Here is a 19,804-nt window from a genome sequence, read left to right as displayed (position 1 = left end):
GAGTTACTTAATACCCCACTCGAAAGCTCAAGGGTTTAAAAATTGTCATGCTCGATTCAAGCTTAAAAAAAATTGAAGTTAAACTCGTTCTCGAAAAACTTGAGCTCAAAATATTCTTAAAGCTTAGTTCGGTTAAATCTCAAACTCGATTTCGGTTCAAACTTGAACTTTAGATTAATATAAAAATTATATTGTATTTTAAAAACACAACATATAAATGCTAAAATGATTGATAGTTTAATCTAAAAATTATAAATTTAATATATTATTTTTTTGAGTCGAGAATCAAATAACTTTGAATCATTAAGATCTCAAATCATAGTATTCGATTTAAATGTCATCTAAATTTTGATCTAAGTCGAATTTGAATAACTCATTAAATGTATTATTTTATTTACAACCCTATCTTTACGTGAAAAACAATAGTGAAAATCGTACCCAATCCCATGATTCCTATCTAATACTTAACAAGCTTTTGAGGTCCAATAAGAACTTAAAATTATAATTCAAAAGTATTGACAATGTTATATAACTGCAAAATCTATGAATTCCTTTATAACAAGGAAAACAGTTAGTTTTACTATAAAGTAAAAAAAATAAATTATAAAAGAGTTTTATAATTAAAATCGTAAACTGAACGCGTAATAAAATATTTTCCTATAATCATTAAGACGATAACCAAACCACGTAAAGATATTATAACAACCACACAAGAAAAATGTTGAAAAATCTAACTAAATAAACTTGAATAAAATATAGTTCCAAATAAATACAATCTCATAGACAAACAAACTACAAAATGAGATTAAACTATTGAAATATCACAGAGAAACCACAAAATAGAATTGAACGACGTGAGAAAACTATTCACGAACACAAATAATATATTCAAATCCAATATGAGTCCCCAAATTAAGAAAGATCAACATGATAACAGATAAGTGTCATCTTGATCAATCGTGACAATATTAAATTTAACTTTGAAAAAAATGATAAACGAAACTAATAGTCAAATCATCGAAAACATGCTAAAAATAAAGAGAAAATGCCATAAATGCAGATACAAAAATATCATAAAAGTAATAAAATAAGAAAAATAACAAGTAATGATCAATACTAAAATTAATGTCATTGTTGGCCATAAAAAAAGAAAAAAAAAGAAACTAACAATTATACAATAAAAAATACAAGTAAATATTATTAAAATATAGGATAAAATAAAACAAATGATCATCCTATTATAGGGTACTGACTTAATAAGTAATTCAATTATTAATAATTATAAAATGGTAATTTAACTATTCATTATATTATATACTTGTACTTTTTCGTTATAAATGGACGGTATTTTGAGTTGAACGTTAACATGTTGACTGTAATATGATAAAATATGATTTTATAATCTCAAATGACCTCTGTCACTAGAGGTGGGTATACGGGCTACCCGCCCGTTTAGCCCGCGGGTTTTGACGGTGCGGGCTTAAACGGTGCGGGTTAAAAAGTCCGCATTCATAAACAGTTTTGAATTTTAAGGCCCGCGGCCCGTCCATTTAACCCGCGGGCTAAACGGGCTTACCCGCGGCCCGTTTAATAAAAATAATTTTAAATGCTTTAAATAAAATAAAAAATAATATTTTAACTTATTACACCTTTAAAAATGATCGAACAACTTGAAAATGAAGGTAGCACTGTCAAAATAATAAATAATATTTAAATTTTATTTTAAATAGCCGGAAATGATTATAAAATAATATATTTTTAATTTTTAATCATTAATATATATATATAATGATATAATTACTTAAAATCAAATTAAAAAAACAATATTCACTTATATCACCAAATTGAAAAACAAATAAAACAATAACCACATTATACTTTTATAAAACACGATTATTCAAGGCTATAATATGAATACACAGAAGTGTCTGAAAGTAGAAATTCAAACATAAAAATTTAACAAAATCAAACATTATACAAATCTAACAAGAAAGTTGTCAAGTGTTTCTAATAATTGTATTTTATGGATACTTTAGAGAAATACTAAAATATAATATGAAAATATAAAATAAAATACTTACAGTATAAGAGTAAATTTGAAAGATACAATTATACTAAAATTGATAAAATATAAGTCATTAATTTGTTAAAATATATTTATTTTGTAAAAGTCTTTAAAAGTTGAAAAGTATATTTTAATTTTTTATTTTACTTTTCTTTCTTATTTTAATCCAAATATTACGTGTCATGTGATATATTATTAAAATATCACGTGACTTTTTATAATTAAAGAACAAAATGGATAACATACTTCATGAAAAAAAATAAAGGTCAAAATTAAATAAAAAAAACTTTAAATACCAAAATAATAATGATGTATATTTAAATGAAAAAAATATCAAGCAACGATAAAATTATGACAAACACCCTAATAAATTTAAGAACTACAATAGTTTATTGATCAATATCAAGCAATAGTAGCTTAAATTTATGACAATCATATTTATAAGTAATTTATTTTATGTTTCTATAAAATTCTTTAAGTTTATTTTCTCTAAAATTTTATAAATTTTAAATTAAGCGGGCTTTAGCGGGTAGCCCGCGGTTATACCCATTAAACCCGCAGGTTTAACGGTCCGGGCTAAAAAGCCCGCAATTTAAACGGTCTTCAATTTTTAAGGCCCGAAGCCCGCACGGGTCGCGGGTTAAACGGGTAGCCCGCGGGCCTTAGCCCATATACCCAGCTCTATCTGTCACCATGTTAATGTCCAACTTAAATAATCGTAAATTTTTAATGAAAAATGACGAATTTGGAACATAATGACTAGTCGCATGACCATTTATAACTTTTAATAATAAAAGAACTTAATAAAATAAGTTAAAGAATTATTTTATAACTTTTAATATTAAAATGACTTACTAAAACAATACCCTACAGTCATATGACCATTTATGTACTATATCCTAAAATATAACATAATATTAAAATATCAGACAACTAAACAAAAACAAAACTATTAAATTTAAAGATCGATATAAATTAAAATAAAATTTAAATATTAAATTAAAACGTTAAAATCAAGATTAATATAAATAAAAAACTAGAAATAAATTTAAAACGATTATTAAATCTATCGACTGAAATTTATTTATTTATTTGTTATTTATTACGAAAACGAGCCGATTCCGTTTCCCTATGAAATCAACTTTTTTTCAAAACTTACTTTCAAATATATAAAAACCTAAAGTTGAGAGGGAAAGTAAGTCACACAGCCCGGGAACCCCAAAAGTGCGTTAAAGATAAGAAGAAAAATCCCCAAAAATCTGATAATAGAAGAAGCTACGATGCAGTCGAACGAGTTTGATGGGAACGCGGCCTTTTCTGGGGGCGGTTTCATGCCATCACAAGCCACGCAGACCGCCCCTGACCGCCCATCCTCTTCCTCCAAAGTATAATCGTCTTTATCCTATACTTTTCTCATTTTCTTTTGTATTTCCTTATCTTTCTCGAGATTTTTGTCTTTTCAGTTTAGTTTATTATTTTTCATACAATAGTTCCTGTGCGTGTTCAGGGAATCACCTTTCGCCGTTTTGCTCATATTTCTTTGGTTATTTTTCTGTTTTGACGTTTAGTAAATATTTACTTTTGAGTTAAATTGCTTGAGGTAGAAACGTGAGATTTGGTTATTTGTTCACTGTAGTTCTATTGAACTTCAAGGTTTTATTATTATTAGCGTATTCTTTTTGAAATGTCCAGAACAGTGACGCGCGCTGCTTGCTTCCACTTACGGTGAAGCAGTTGATGGATCTCTCCAGAGGTGGAGAATCTGATATTTCCATTGAAGGTGTTGATGTCAACAACGTAGGCTTCGATCAATTGTTTTATCTCTTGCATGAACAATTACTATTTTCAAAATACAATTGATGTTTGATTTTTTTTTTGCTTTTTTTTTGTTTTTAGATCGTGTTAGTGGGAAGGGTATCCAAAATAGACAATGCTGTTTCAGAATGTACTTTTAGAGTTGATGATGGCACAGGATGGGTTGAATGCACCAAATGGTTAATCTTCTCTCTTTCTTTTTCTTGTTCTGTTTATTTTTCAGTATTAGAATGCTTTTGTTTAATAACTTTACTCTATGCTACTATTTATTGTTTTTGTTTTTGAGATTTAACTAGGGTTCATGAGCATATAGACTCAGTTGAAGTTGATGCGATCTCGTAAGTTATCTTGCATTGCATTTCTAAGTTTCCTCATGAGTACTATAACTTGGAATGACAGGTTTTTTGTATATCATGGCATTCAAGTGTCTTGTTCATCTCAGGGTTGGAATGTATGTTCGTGTCTATGGTCAGTTAAAAAGCATTCACGGTAGAAGGACTGTGCACACCTTTTCAATTCGGTACGAATTCAAAATTTTACTTATATATTGAATTATATTCTTACATGATATTTCATCTTTTCACCCTCTTATTTATTTAATTTTGTTGTGCGAGAGAGCAACTTCAGTTGGTTTATTTTTTTATTTGTGAATTAAAACTTTCAGTTAGTTTCTACTAGTGCCAGTTATACCAAATAAATCAGGGTCACTTTGGAATGACGTACTGGAATTTATTTTATTGTTTCATAGCTGAAAGGAATGGAACTTCTTATCCGAGTTGTTATTTGATTCTGCTTTTAAAATTTCATCTTCATGTCAAATTTTTGGATGTTGTAGTTAGAGTTCTAGATTTGCATTCCATTGTTGCTTTCAGGCCCTTTATTTATTCTAATGAGATTACAATAGCTTTAAACCTTGTTTTCAGGCTTGTTACTGATTATAATGAGATTACAAACCACTTCATCGAGTGTATCTATGTTCATTTGTACAACACCAAGATGAGGGTAAGAGACTGAGAGTTGATACTCTAGTATACAAAATTACATTCCAGCTTATTTGAATGTAAATGTGTATTTATTGTGAGGAACAACTTGTTTTATCTCAACTTTTTATATAGGGTTGCATCAACACGCAGCCTCGGATGACAAATTCTGTTGGTGGCATGACTGCTCAGCCTCAAGTGGCAAATTCAAATTTTGGCAACCCAGGAAAGGGCTACAGTTATGAAACTAACCAGGTGAATGAACTGATGCAGAGTACCTATCTAAGTTCTTTGATTTACTTGATCCTGATCTCATTTTTTCTCTCCTCTTCACCTGGCCAGTATAACAATGATGAAGAACAGATCCATGCTCTTAGTTCAACGGTCTTACAATTCTTGCGTAGGCCAGCAAGCATGTGAGTTGTGAATGATATTTTGATGAACCTGATTGATTTGGTTGAAATTAAATGGTTTTTTCTTTTTTTGTTCAACCTGAGTTATTGATCACGTTAAACTGAACTTACATTGTCCTAGAGTTTGCAGATCTGAATGCCCGTTGCATGTTTTTGTCAAAATGTGATAGCTAAATAAATTATCTAATGTGTAAGTATAACATACAAACATCTTGATAGAACAAACATTTTACATGTATCCGAACTACTTATGGTAAGCATCTATAAAAATTGATGATAGCTTAAACGGTTGAGCTACGTACCTCTCGCCAGCCTTCAACACGATTCTATAAAAATAGATTGTTTTTATATTCAAAATACAGATCTTTGTTCTTGAATAATAAAATATCAGCTCAATTCTTTGCATTTCTCTGCGGTACATTTCTTTGTTTACTTTTTCTAAACATTGCAACCCTTTAGTTCTTTGATTTCATCTTTCTGTAACATCAGAAATTTTCATCTCTGGTTCTGGTAATTCTAACAATTGACAAGAAAATAAAATTGGCAGTGAAGACTAATAATATATTACAGTTTCTTGTTGAAAAGAATATCCAATTACTGATTATTAATCGTGATTAGATTGAACGCTATTTATTTATGAAATAAATATATAATTTTCCATTCTAATGTTATATGTTTTGATAATTGAAACCCACGGGCTTGGTTTGCTTCAGTTTAATTATAATGTTATGAACAGCAGGTATTCTTACCAATCATGGTGAGATTTTAAAGCTTGGAAATTTCAACGTCTCTTTTTTGTTGTTGTTGTTGTAAAGTAGTTCCAAGGAGTATGTAACTTTGAAATGGTGGCAGAAATATTTCTTCTTGCGTGTTAGAGTAGAATGTTGAGTTTCAATTATGTTTCAGTGCATCTGAGATGGGGGTATCCTCTGTTGTCATCGCTCGAGAACTAAATGATTCCGAGGATAAGGTCAGGTATGTCTCTTCCACCGATCTTTCAACCATGCAAACACTAATTTGTTCGTAATCATAAACAATATGCAAACTGTATTTTGTTGTTTGACAGGCAAACTTTAGAGTTCCTTGCATCTGAGGGCCTCGTTTACACAACCACTGAAGATTACTACAAATTCACTGATGCCTGAGATATTTTGACGTGAGTCTTTAGAGCAAGACTTATGTTAGTCTCAATGCTCTGCTTTTGGTTATATACTATCTATAAGTAATGTCAGTCTTTAGATCAATACTTATGTTAGTCTCAATGCTCTGCTTTTGGTTATACTCTCTCAGTAATATCAGTCTTTAGAGCAATACGTATGTTAGCCCTTAGTCTAAATGCTCTGCTTTTGGTTATACTATCTATCAGTAATGTCAGTCTTTGGAGCTATACTTATTTCTTGGCCTTAATGTTATGCGTTTTGATTGTACTATCTGCTTTTGCTGTTCCAAAGAGGCTGCATTTATCGTGCAGTCATTGTGGCAAACCATTGTCACATGTTCCCTGGTCATTGCTCTGGTTAGGGTGAATAAAACTCGATTCTTGAATTTCGAGTTTTCGGTTTTAAATTTAAGAGTTTAATGAACAAGAAAACATCTATTTCTTGATGGGGAAACACGTATTGGACTTTAAAACTTTAAGAGTTAAGTAATTCGAAGGATACATGTTATGTTTCACTTAAGATTACCTTTCTACAATATCTATCTTTAACCAAATATATAAAACGTCCTTCCCTTTCAGTGTTGGGCTTTGACTTTAGTCGAAGCAGGCAGCCTGTGCCATTACATTCTGCACAACCCACGTGAATGAGTGCATCATATTATGAATTATTAGTATACTAATATATATACCAATCCGTAATATCTTAAATTTGGGTAAATTCACAATAATCCCAGTCCAACCAAGCCATGTGCTGCAGAGCAGAATCACACGTCATCATTCAGTTTGTTGGCATTCATCACTTTCACCAGCATGATTATATAATCATTATTATAAGGTTAGAATTCACTATATAATGTAAAATATTTTTAGTTTTGTACAGATTCATGATCGGTAGATCAATAAAAATGGGTAGCTCAGATTATCCTTTAGTGAATATCTCCTCGTTTATAAAATATATGTTACGAGCCGTCCTTTTTGATTAATTAAACAACCTATCAACGAGGATTAATATTTTACTCAGTTCATGCATGCCTAGTTAAAACTGAGCAATGCAAGGCAAAGCGACGGTGGGTGTTAACAACACCTAGGAAAGGCAACGGGTCGGGTTCAGGGATGGTTTTGCTCGCCCAGTCCCTGACCCTGACCTGATCCCCGACGGTTTTTTTATTGGGGCGCCCCGTCGGGGATTTTTTTTTGACCTGTCCCTGAACCTGACCCGAAATATTATATCCGAATCCGAAAATATTTTATATATAATTAATATAAAAAATATAAATATTATATATATAATTAATATAAAAAATATAAAATATTATTATATATATATAATCGGGGCGGGGATACCTTGCCCCGAACTCGACCCGAACAAATTCCCGAAAAATATCCCCGAACCCGACCCGATATCATTCAACCCGACTCGTTCCAAACTTGATCGGGTTTCGGGTTTCCCCGTTGAGTTCGGGTCATATTGCCATCCCTAACAACCCTTAAGCGTAAATATATTTTAGGGTAAATTATAGTTTTAGTTTCTAAGTATTAGTTTTTGTTTATTTTTGTATTTAAACTTTCATTTTTTTAAAATTATACATGAAGTTTAGTTTTTATTTCATTTTAATACCCAATTTAAATTTATCGTTAAGTTTTGAAATGATTAAAAGATTATTTACTAAAATGGATCAAAACTTATAATTTGGATATTAATCGCATTAAGTTTTTAATTGGATATTAAAATGAAGTGAAAACTGAACGTTACATATGATTTTGAAAAATTAAAAGATTAGATACTAAAACATATCAAAATTAATAATTTAGATATTAGATGTGTATTTTACCTTATATTTTATTTTTTTAAATAAAATAAAATATTCAATTAAATTAAACCGTTAATCGAGGCATGATATAATATTGAATCAGAAAGGACAGAAAGCAAACCATGCATGTTGGGTTATCAACTAGTGACGTGCTTCACACTCTATGATTTGGTTCGTGCACTTTAATTTTGATGGAAAGCAGCGAATAGTAATCACCACGTTATCGAATTTGATTATTTACACATATGATGATCTCAATTAAGTAAATTCATACTAAGGACCAAATGAATAAATAAATCCATATAGGTGATAAATAAATTATTGTTATTCTTTAAGGTATTGAGTTCGAGCACTAGAAATATCAGGGGTGTAAATGTTAAATGTAAAAATGATTAAGAGATATAGTTGAACATATCTTATCTTTGTACTTATCATAATGTTTTTAAACGAAAAATTCAAATTAAAATAATTATGACTTAATTTGAAAATTTAGGATTTTTGATTAATTTGGGATTTGATCGAATTTGAAGTCGTCGTCGACCTTTAGATTAGGTAGGTCGAATACATAAAAATGTTGTTTAAAACAATTTTACGAAAAATTATTTTAAATACAAAATCGGTCCAAGTTACCAAAAAATTATTTTTAAAAATTCGGAAGCCGGTTATGCGTGGGGAAGGGTGAGCACCACACAACGCACAAAATTGATGCCTAGTTGCTTATATGTTGTCATAATAGTAGAATATGCAAATTCAAGTCTAAAATTAAAATACGATCCTTTTATCAAACAATGATTAATTATTTCGAATCATAAAATTGTACGGAAAACAAATCAGATTTATTTAAAGTTCACTTTTCGTTCGAATGGCCTCGAATCGTATTTCTCTTATAGGGACGTACTTTTCACGTCCATTCTATAGCGAACATTCTTGAAAATATTCGAGTGAGTGACATTTAACAAATTATTAAATAAATAAGCATTTAACAAAAATTAAAAAAATGTACATAAATATACTATGTAAAACATATAAATATACATGCACGTATACATACACATATAAATATTTAATATGACAACACATACATGGTAATATTTACAACAAAAATATGCACGTTCTAAGTTAAGGGCTAATATACGATAAACAATAATACAGGGATCAAGATGCATGAATACAAAAATACAAGAGCTAATTAGACGATAATTCGATTTTTCAAGCATAAATAGTGATTTGGTTGCATATAAACGAAGGTTCGAGGAACTGAAAACATAAATAGACTGATTTTCAGCAATATTGGAAACAAGAGACAAAAATATAAACATAGCATAATTTAAGGACCATGCACATGAATTAACCATTTCATTTAATGGTTAAAATGAAAATTTACAAAACCTGCGAGGATCAAAACAACTATTTGCCCACATGCAAAAATACGGGGATCGTCCCTTTAAAACGACACCGTTTTACATGGCCTATATAAGGCCCTTTTACTTTTTTATTTCACTCTTTTTCTTTTCCTCTTTCTCTTAGATCCGATGAGCCTCTGGCGAGGTGCTCCGCCATCGACTACAGTCATATTTTGGCGGCCTTTCAAGCCCCGATTACACTTGTGATTCATCTCAAGGCCTTGAGCATGAATATGGGCTTGGTTTTCCCCAAAATGTCCCGAGCTCCACAAATATGTCAAAAACCGTTTGACTTTCAATATCTTCGATCTCCATATCTGGCTATCTGATCGCTTTGATTTCGGAGTATGTTACTCCTCTCTCTCGTGCGCTCTTTCTCACCGTCCCAATCCACAATCGAACCCTCCAAATGCCGACGAGTAACTTTGACCGAATGTAAGCCCATTTTCCTTCTTTTTTCCTTTTCGATCTCCTTTTTTCTGATTTTTTTGTTTGATTCCCCCTCTGCTTGCATGTTGGTTTATATGCATTTTTTGTTTGGTTTTGGTGAAGCTATGATGGCCAGTTGATAGGGGAATGATTTCATTTCATCATTCCCAATTTTACGGGATTGTTTTATTTTTATTGAAGAGGTTTGGATTTGGTTGGATTTTGACTGATTTTCCTCACTATTTGTACGAGATGGTGATGCTGAGTGGTGGAAACGACGACTGGCGGATGATGGGAGTACGTGGCAGGAACAATGGCTGTGATACGACGACAGTAGCTCCTTAGGGTTAGGTCAGATTAGGGCTAGGGTTTAAAAACCCTAGTTGGGTCAGGTCATGTTTTTCATTTGAGCCAGCTTAGTTGGGCTTTGGGTTTACTGACTTGGGTCGGGTCCAACTTGAGTATTGTAAATTGGGCCTCGGTTATGGGGCCTACAAAATGTAAAAAAATTAGATAAATAATAATAATAATTTATAAACCCAAACAAAAATGAGTGTCTACAATACTTATATCGGATTGATAAAAAATACTAAGGACCAAATTTGAATAATATAAACAATGAATTGCATCCGCAAATACAAGTGGTTCGCATTCGAAGAGGGTCTATAAGCAATTATAAAAGAAAGTGATGGTTCATTATTGCTCTGAAAAAAAGAAACCAATGGTTTTAAATGCCGTGATCATATATATATATATATGATAGAGTTAGGCGTGGTGAATAAGTGCGTTTGTCCCTTAAAAATATAAAATTTTCATATATTTTAAATATTTTATGTAATTTTATTAAAATTATATTTTTATCCCTTAAATTTTAAATTCGTCTCTAATATAAAAACCTTCCATATATATATATAAAATTTTCATAAAAAAATATAACATTTTGTCTTTCCTTTCTGTATTATTTTAGTGGATTCACCTGTTGAAAGTCTTGACATTTAAATAATAAGTGGATGGGTAATTAATTTTTAAAATTTTATGGTCTAATAACGAAGATATTCATAATTAACAGTATTAAATATTTAATAATTCTTATAATCTATACGATTTAATATGAAGCTTTTTATTTGAAATGTACAATAAATAACCGAGATATTCGTAATTAAAAGAATAAATAAAATAGTAGAAATGAAAAGATTAGTTGGGTTAGGTTATGAGGTGGCAGCTATGCATTAAACATTAAAGAAAAAAATATGTTAGGTAAAGGTCGCATTGAAATTCATGAAAGAAGTGAGGGAAGACAGGCCACGTAGACTATTCTCTGTTGCCATATCACGCTGCTAAAAAATTAGAGTAAACAATGAATTTAATATTAAAATATTAATTTTTATTTATTTTAGTATTTAAAATTTTAATATTTTTAAAATTAAAATCGTGATATTTAAATTTTTGCTTCATTTTAATATCTTACCATAATTTTTTTAACACGTTTAATATATAAATTTTCAATTTTAATATGTTTTAATGTATAAACTTTCTATTTTTTTTAAATTAATGTTAAATTTTGAACTTTTATATTAAAATGAAAAAAAAAATATTACAAATTTAGTTATTAAAATGAATCAAAATTTTAGATATTAAACTCGTAATTGATCCAAAATTTATTGGCAGAAAATTTTGCATAACAATGATGAGTGATGTCACCATAAGCATCTTAAGCCATGAAGAGGATTGATCGAGTAGTGATGTTAGCGAACAAGATGGTAAAAAAATATTATTTTTTAAAATTTTAAGTTCGAATAATAAATGTTAAAGGTATAAATATTTAATATTAAATAATTAAAAATTATTTTATATTAATGAAAAAATGTAGACACGATTAAGATGACATTCAAATGCCGATTTTGCCCTCTTATCTTCATCTCAGCCGTCAGCTCGCAGCTCTCAACCTCATCAGCGTCGCTGGCCCACCCTCAGCCCTTTTTGAAACCAATATAAGCGAAAAATACTAGTAGCATTTAAAAATGGAGAGGGCTCATTTAATACAGCAAACACGAACTCTATTAGTAGCTTTTTTATTTATTGAAAACTCTATTATTTCTTTATTTTTTTAAGGGGGAAACGAGAGAAGGAATCGGAATAAGAAAGGCTTTCAACTCTCAACCCCAAGGTAAGTCAAGGATCCTTTAGTTGTGGGGTGGGGTTGAATTTCAAGCTTCCTTTTTTGGTATTTGTTATTCCCATCATCATATTCCTCCCTTTCTTTGCCTGCTCATTTTTTTTCTTCATGAAGTTTTTATCTTTTTCGTTACAGGCTTCAGAAAGTTTGGATTTTGATGGTAATGTAGGTGTTGTGTTGACGGCTCCCCTTTTATTCAGCTTTCGTTCCAATGGATTCCTCTTTCGAGGGTAATCTTTTACATTTGTATTTTTGTTTTGTTTTGGATTTTCTGTATGATGTAATCAGGGTATTGCATATTTTTCTCTGCTTTCGGTTTTTAGTATATTGAAGGTCTTTGAAAGTTAGATCTTTAACGGGATTCACAACCAGTAATCATCTAACATGTTGTTTCCTAGATGGACAATTAATAGCTATATGAACTCTTTGTTTACTTAATTTCAACCATTTAGGATTTCTGGGTTGTCGTGGTACCTTCTACTGCTTACACTTTTTCACTTGCGATTTTTTGGCTCCCTTTGCTATAGGAGTTACTCTTGATCCATCAAAATGTAGTGAATTGAGTATGGATGAAAAGAGAGAGCTAGTCTATGAATTATCAAAGAGGACAAGCAGGGCCCCTGAAATGCTACAATCATGGAGCCGTCAGGAGATTTTGCAGATCTTATGCGCTGAGATGGGGAAGGAAAGGAAATACACTGGCTTGACAAAGCTGAAAATTATAGAAAACCTTTTGAAAATTGTAGCTGAAAAGAATTCGGGAGATCAGGAGGGTGTGACGGAGCCTGAATTGCAATCTTCCCCAACAAATGGCCAGAAAACATCCAAAAGGCAAAGGAAGGCTGATCATCCGTGTCGACTGCCTGTTCCGGTGAATGATCTTCCGATCAATAATGGTGGAAATGACACGACCAATGCTGTTTATTGTAAAAACTCAGCTTGCAGGGCTAGCTTGAGACAAGAAGATACATTTGCAAGAGGTGTTCCTGCTGCATCTGTTATAAGTTTGATGACAACAAGGATCCTAGCCTGTGGTTAATTTGCAGCTCAGAGCCTCCTTTCCAGAACAATTCCTGTGGCATGTCATGTCATCTTGAGTGTGCTTTAAAACATGAGAATTCTGGTTTTCTGAAAGATAAACGGCATGCAGGACTTGATGGTAGCTTTTATGTGTAGCATGCGGGAAAGTAAATGATTTGCTTGGGTAAATTCTCCTAGATGCTATATATATATACATGCACGTAAACATTCATTTTGTTCTGTTTGTTTTTTTTCTCTGGTATACTATTCAGTCAGTTTGAGCTTTTGTTTTCTATTTTGCTGTGGTGCTTTGCAGATCTTTGGGTGATAGAAATTATGGATATTTTTCAACAACTGTAAACGCTAGAACTTGATATTTACTATTAATATGTTTAAAGATTCTAAATTATTGCGTGATGTTTCCATTTCATACCTCATGTTGTAAGAACAAGGAGACGAATGATTAGCTACTAACTTTTGCTGGTATTAGACAATCAGACTTTCTTTGATTGTATTCTGCAGTTTGTTTAATCATGTAAGACAGTTTTATGCTTTTTTTATTTTATTTTTTATTTCATGCGCTTTGTTTTTGCCTCTGCCTTATGGATAGTTTATGTTCTCCATAAATCATGTTCCATTTTTTTTTCTAATGTTATTTGTTGACTGTAATTTGGAATGTTTTTTTCCCTTTACGACACTATCTAAGGAAGTAGACTTGTACATATAAATAAATTAAACCACACGTATTGATTACGTTAAATGAAACTTTTGTTATTCATTTAATCTTGAAATGTCAATATATAGTTCGATCAGACTGGTTCCATAAACTTCCCATATTTATATAGGTGCTGGAGAAAACAACTTATGGCTGCAAAAGATAAATTTGATTCGACTCGTTGCTCGTTAAACTCGTTAAAATTTTGTTCGACTCGTGCTCGTGTCGCTCGTTAAACTCATTAAATTAGTTGTTCACCTCGTTGCTCGCTAAGCTCACCAAAAAATTTATTTTTTTAACTATAAGTAAAATATAATAATACTATATAGAACTTAATATAAACATATATTAATAAATTTAACTAAAAAATTATCAAGCATGTATGAAACAAATTCAAAGTCTAAATATTAAAATAAAAATTACTAAATATATTAAAATAATAATTAAGGTTTGATATCGATGTATAGCAAAATAATAATTATTAATAAATAATTTCATGTTTTTAATTATTTATTAGAAAACTAATAGATTATTAATTTGTCATATTTTTATTATTAATTAGTAAATTAGTAATGTGTTGAATAAAATAATTTTTTAAAATAATTATTAAAAGTTTAAAAAATTAATGAATTACTCACAAACTTATCAAATAAAATTAGGTTTTGCTCAACTCAACTCGTTAAAATTTTGAGTTGAGTTCGAACCGAATCAATCCTTAAACTTTTTAAATTTTAATCAGGTCGAATTTAAACTGCTCACCACCTCTTACCTCCGGTTATTTGACAGGCATAACCATAACCTAACCTTCTTAAAAGCAGCGGCTGATCGTACGACGCGGAAGCCGAAATCACAGCTCAATCGCGGTACCCGAGAGCACTACAACAATGTTTTTCCAGAAATTTTCATCGGAAAAGAGGTAAATTTGCTGATTTTGGAGCTACCCATTTAGAGTAATGTTGAGAAGATCGAAAAAACTTGCATTTAATGCCAGAAAAAAAACCTACAATCTGTTTCTAAAACCCCGTGTTCAGTTTTTCATCTGGGCATGATTCCCAGAGCAATCAATCAGACCCTGAAAATGAATGGCAGAAATTACTCAAACTATTTTAGCTCGATGAACTCCGAAAATCATTCAATAAGATTACTCCGTATCAGCTCTCAAAATTACTTGAATTGCCACTTGATGTTCCCACATCTTTGAAGTTGTTTCAATTGGCGGGTTCTCAGAAAGGCTATTGTCATACTTTTGACGTGTATTATGTTCTTATTGAAAACTTGGGGCGGCTAAGGAATTTAAACCTATAGATAGGTTGTTGATGCAAATGAAAGAAGAAGGGATCCTTTTTAGAGAATCCCTCTTCATTTTGATAATGAAATGTTATGGAAGAGCCTGTTTGCCAGGCCAAGCTTCTAGATTATTATTGGATATGAAGAGTGTTTACTTTGTGAAACAACATATAGGTCTTACAGTACTGTCTTGAGTATTCTGGTAGCTGGGAATTGTTATAAAGTTACTCCTAATGTTTTTCATGACATGTTAAATAAGGGTGTATCTCCTGATGCTCTTACATATGGTTTTGTAATCAAAGCCCTTCGTATGGATAATAAAGTAGATTCTGCATGCTTATTGCTTAGGGATATGACGAGATATGGATGTGTGCCTAACTGAGTCATTACAATACTTTGATACGTGCGTTGTCGAAAGGCAACAGAGTTATTGAAGCAGTGAAACTTTTGGAGGAAATGTTTCTGATGGGTTGTGCTCTGATGTTCAGACTTTTAATGATGTTTATATGGCCTTTGCAAGCTCGATCATATCCATGAGGCAGCGAAAGTGGTTGATAAGATGCTTCTCTGAGGCTACACCCCTGATGCATTTACTTATGGGAGTGGATCTTCGGTACAATTGGAGATTATGGCGTTACTCGTGCTATTAATTTGTTCATGATCTCTAAGCGGTATAAGGTGTTTGATCTCATTATCGAAAGCAATTGCGAGGTAGTTGTGAAATGGATGCAGGTCCCCGCCCTCTCTCCGACTGTTTGGGCGTCCATCCTCCTTCGTGCTGCCTCGGTGGTTACCGAGAGAAAAGTTCCGGTGAGTTATGTTCCTAGAAGGTGTAATACGGCTGCTGATTACCTAGCGAAGCGTGCGCTGGATTCAGATTTTTTTCAGGAGGAGGTTTCTGTTGGCTTTGATGCTGGGACTTTGTCTTGGGTCCAAGGGAGTTGCTGTCTGTTTATCTTTGTTTTGCTGTTTGTAGATGGGTTTAGTGTCTGAGTGGTCTTGTTTTTGTCTGGGAAGGGTTTTTGGGTCAGCTTCTGGGGTGGCTTATCTACGGCTGTCTGCCATGTTGGTGTTCTTTAGTTTCATTGCTTTGGGTGCACTCTTTTTCCTCCTTTTAGGATTAGAGAGGTTTTTAATGAGGTCCTTGTGGGTGTCATGTACAATATTCAAATAATTTGAGTACTAGATTGAACATTACAAAAAACTTTGACATTACCTGTTTTGAGATGAACTGTTAATCTCATCCTCGGTAATCTTGGAATCATTGGATCTCACAACGAATGCAACTGGAATCTCTCCCGCTGCTTCATCTTTCATACTAAAATACATATGTGATAGAAACCGATGTGATCGTAACACCCAAATTACTGTTCAACGTGATGTGCTAAAGGAGACTTACGGCACAACAGCAGCATCAGAAATGTTGGGATTGGAAATCAACATTGCTTCGAGTTCAGCAGGTGCCACTTGAAAGCCTTTGTACTTTATTAATTCCTTCAATTGATCGACAATGAAAACTTCATTATCATCATCAATGTAGTCGATGTCACCCTCGTGCAACCATCCATTTGTGTTTTCTTTGTCGCTTCGGGACGTTTCGGGATCATAAGATAACTTGAACAAAATCAATGTTTTTCAATTTATTAAGTGTTCGATAAATAATATATGATTGCATAAAATAAAAGATTAATACAATATGATGATACGACGAAAACAAATGATTTTTGTAAAAAGATTATAAATAAATTAAGAAAAAAAACAATAAACTAAAAAGAATGAAGTTAAATTCCATATGCATGTTTGGCATCTCATTGAATTCATGCCCCAATCAAAAAGCCATTATTGCCTTAGGCGCAAGTCGTAATCAAGGGCTGGGAAAGATGAATAAGAGACTTTGCAATATATGTTCAAAATCCTTGCATTATGGATACTGCATGCTGAGGTTCAACCAAAGATTCAAATAACAGTCGCGTCGCGTTTGTTGTGATTGCAAACATAGCAAATATTATTGTGGGGACTGCGGGTATTGCGGTCATATAATAACGGTCGCGAAATCCCTGGTTCCAACCCATAAATGGCTACCATTTTCTGTTGCTTTCTTTCGGTGGAACTAAGATCTCTGCTTTCATTAATTGATATTTAACTTTGTTAAAGAAGAAGAAATGCCGACTTATATGGTGAGACTTGTAATTTAATACGAATTCATTGGTCTGTATCTCATAATTAAGTGTGAACTTTGATCCTGTGATTCATTAATTTTGATTAGTTGTAATTATAAGCATTAATTTTTATACCTTTATTCAATTGTATATGTGAAAATTAAAATTATTGTGATTTAACATGTAATTAACTATTTTACATGCAATTTCTTATCTCATTGTGATATGATCGTGAATATTAATTATATGCAATATTTATGAATATGTTGTACATATATAAATCTGTAAACATTAAATTATTATATACTGCATCTAAAAAAAGTATGAGTTTGCATTTATGCTATGTTTTTTTGAATCATTAACACAAAAACATATCATGTAAAAGTAATTACTTAAATTTAAAATTTGTAGACAGAACATATTATAGATTAACTGAATTGAGATAATTTGATTAAATTGCTTTCTTCTTAAAAAATGTGCAAGTTGAAATTGCATGTTTTATGTTTATAAAAACAATGAGATTTTAAATTACGAGTTAAGAATAGAGGTGTTTAAACGCTTAATTCGGCTACCGACTGAACCGAATTTTCATTGACAATATTAACAGTTAATCGAACTGAATTTTTTTTAAATATTAACCGAACCGAATAAAGTTCGGTTATTTCGGTTGGTTAACATAATTAACCAAATTTTTTATAATTTTTAAATTAGATTAATTTGAATATAATATGTGTATTTTTTATTTGATTTAGAATTTAATTAGGTATTGATAATTTAATGAGTCTAGCATGATTAAAAAATAATTGGGTATTAATTCTTAATAGGGTTAACCTTAAAATATGTATTTAATATATATAATATTTAATAATTTCGGTTAATTTGGTTAATTAACATATTTCGAACCGAATTAACTATTAACCGAATATTTTAAAAAATATTAACCGTTCTCCGATCGAACTAATTCGGCCCGATTAATTCGGTTAAAACCGAAAAGTGAACCCTGGTTAAGAATTATACTTAATTTAAAGTTGGGTCATTCCAACTTATTTATTATGTCAGGCTCAAATCAATTTTAATTTTAAATTAAATATATTCTAGTTATTGTCTGTTCAACTGAAACCTATTAAATCAAAATTTTGAATTTATGTCAAATTTAACCGGTGTGACCTCAATGTATTACGAGTTGAATATGGTTGGCTTACTTTGCAAGCGCAAGACGTTCATGCAAGTGTTTGACTAAGGGCATGGGTTCTTGCTTTAGGTGTAAAATCCAGTCAAAATTTTAGAAGGATAAACTACGCATTTAGTGCTTAAACTATCAATTTTTATCCAATTTAGTATCTAAACTTTTATTTTTTTTAAATATACATAATGTTTAGTTTTTATTTCATTTTAGTACATATCCGTTAAAAAACTTAATTCGTTTAGTACCTAAACTATTAGTTTGATTTAATACCTAAACCTTCAGTTTTTCTCAAAATTTAAAAGGGATATTAAAATGAAACAAAACTGAATTTTAGGTATGATTTTAAAAATAAAATAAATTATTAGGGACTAAAAAAGAATCAAAACTGATAATTTAGATATTGAATGCGTGATTTACCCATTTTAGAATTGTGTCAAAGCCTTAACACATTAAAAAATTTATTTGTTCATAAGTATGAAAATGTATACATCAAAGAAAAATATTTTAAGCATGGAGTCGTTAGTCATAAATAATATAGTTTGATTCAACTCCCTCGGCTATTTAAAATTGGACAAAATTACTGTTTTGGGGTCCAGTTGATTTGCCCATGCCCAAAGACACAGCCATGATGAATAATAGAGTTGATTCTCAGATTGTGGTTTTCAACTGGCACGTCCAATCCATTTATTGGATCGGTTTGTCAAACATAGACCCTTTTTATTAGTCAAATTTCTTACGCTCCGTGTTAATACTAAAAAAAGTTGACTCTTACTATTTGAGTACAATGGGCGAGTAATTTCAAAATACATAATACGTTCTCACTTTCGTTTATATTTAATTAAAATATGTTTATTTTTTATTTATTTATATAAAATATTATCATCACAGGTCAACTATAATTAACATTTAACGGAATAAATCACGTGATATTTTGAAGTAATCACACATTTGATCCATATTATTTATATATTCTTCAACTTTAGTCATATTTTTAATAAATTAAAATAAATTTAATCTTTCAATCGAATGATGTCACTGGTGTGTGTCGTGTCACCATTCAGTTAGAGGGCTAACTTTATTTGAATTTAATATATTTATTTTCTACTAATGTGTTTTGCTTGTTAAATTAAAATAAAATAAAGTTAGTTTTCCAACCGAATGGTGACACGTGGTACCAATGATAATG

General features: G+C 31.1%; 2 protein-coding genes and 1 pseudogene across 3 annotated transcripts; 2 read left to right on the top strand and 1 right to left on the bottom strand.

The window, feature by feature from the left end:
- Positions 1–3,244: 3,244 nt before the first annotated feature.
- LOC120132289 (replication protein A 32 kDa subunit B-like) lies at positions 3,245–6,444 on the top strand. 2 transcript variants are annotated; one of them, XM_039149077.1, is made up of 10 exons: positions 3,245–3,450; positions 3,758–3,862; positions 3,962–4,059; positions 4,177–4,218; positions 4,323–4,400; positions 4,804–4,882; positions 4,996–5,115; positions 5,203–5,276; positions 6,180–6,248; positions 6,340–6,444. In XM_039149077.1, the coding sequence occupies exons 1-10, from the start codon at positions 3,346–3,348 to the stop codon at positions 6,416–6,418; spliced, it is 849 nt and encodes a 282-aa protein (XP_039005008.1). In that variant the 5' UTR covers positions 3,245–3,345; the 3' UTR covers positions 6,419–6,444. The 2 variants fall into 2 exon arrangements, with proteins under 2 accessions (XP_039005008.1, XP_039005009.1); XM_039149078.1 differs by lacking the exon at positions 6,180–6,248 and having other exon boundaries at positions 4,996–5,120; positions 5,199–5,276; positions 6,353–6,444.
- A 5,892-nt stretch (positions 6,445–12,336) lies between these two features.
- LOC120132258 (VIN3-like protein 2) lies at positions 12,337–13,427 on the top strand. The gene is given in 3 exon segments (XM_039149063.1): positions 12,337–12,481; positions 12,779–13,219; positions 13,222–13,427. Coding segments are annotated over 3 exon segments (666 nt in total). The 5' UTR covers positions 12,337–12,462.
- Positions 13,428–16,321: 2,894 nt separating this feature from the next.
- On the bottom strand, positions 16,322–17,358 carry LOC120132257 (annotated as a pseudogene).
- Positions 17,359–19,804: the final 2,446 nt, after the last annotated feature.

This window comes from Hibiscus syriacus, unplaced genomic scaffold (assembly GCF_006381635.1).
Source record: "Hibiscus syriacus cultivar Baekdansim isolate YM2019G1 unplaced genomic scaffold, ASM638163v2 tig00110560_pilon, whole genome shotgun sequence".
Taxonomy (NCBI): Eukaryota; Viridiplantae; Streptophyta; class Magnoliopsida; order Malvales; family Malvaceae; genus Hibiscus; species Hibiscus syriacus.
The sequence above is the reverse complement of the archived record's forward strand: the minus strand, read 5'-3'. Positions and strand labels throughout refer to the sequence as shown.

Excerpts from the sequence above, each read along its gene's own strand:
- LOC120132289 (XM_039149077.1), top strand. The coding sequence starts at position 3,346 with ATGCAGTCGAACGAGTTTGATGGGAACGCGGCCTTTTCTGGGGGCGGT. Across the intron at positions 3,451-3,757 it reads GCCCATCCTCTTCCTCCAAA|AACAGTGACGCGCGCTGCTT; the intron begins GTATAATCGTCT and ends TGAAATGTCCAG. Across the intron at positions 3,863-3,961 it reads AAGGTGTTGATGTCAACAAC|ATCGTGTTAGTGGGAAGGGT; the intron begins GTAGGCTTCGAT and ends TTTTGTTTTTAG.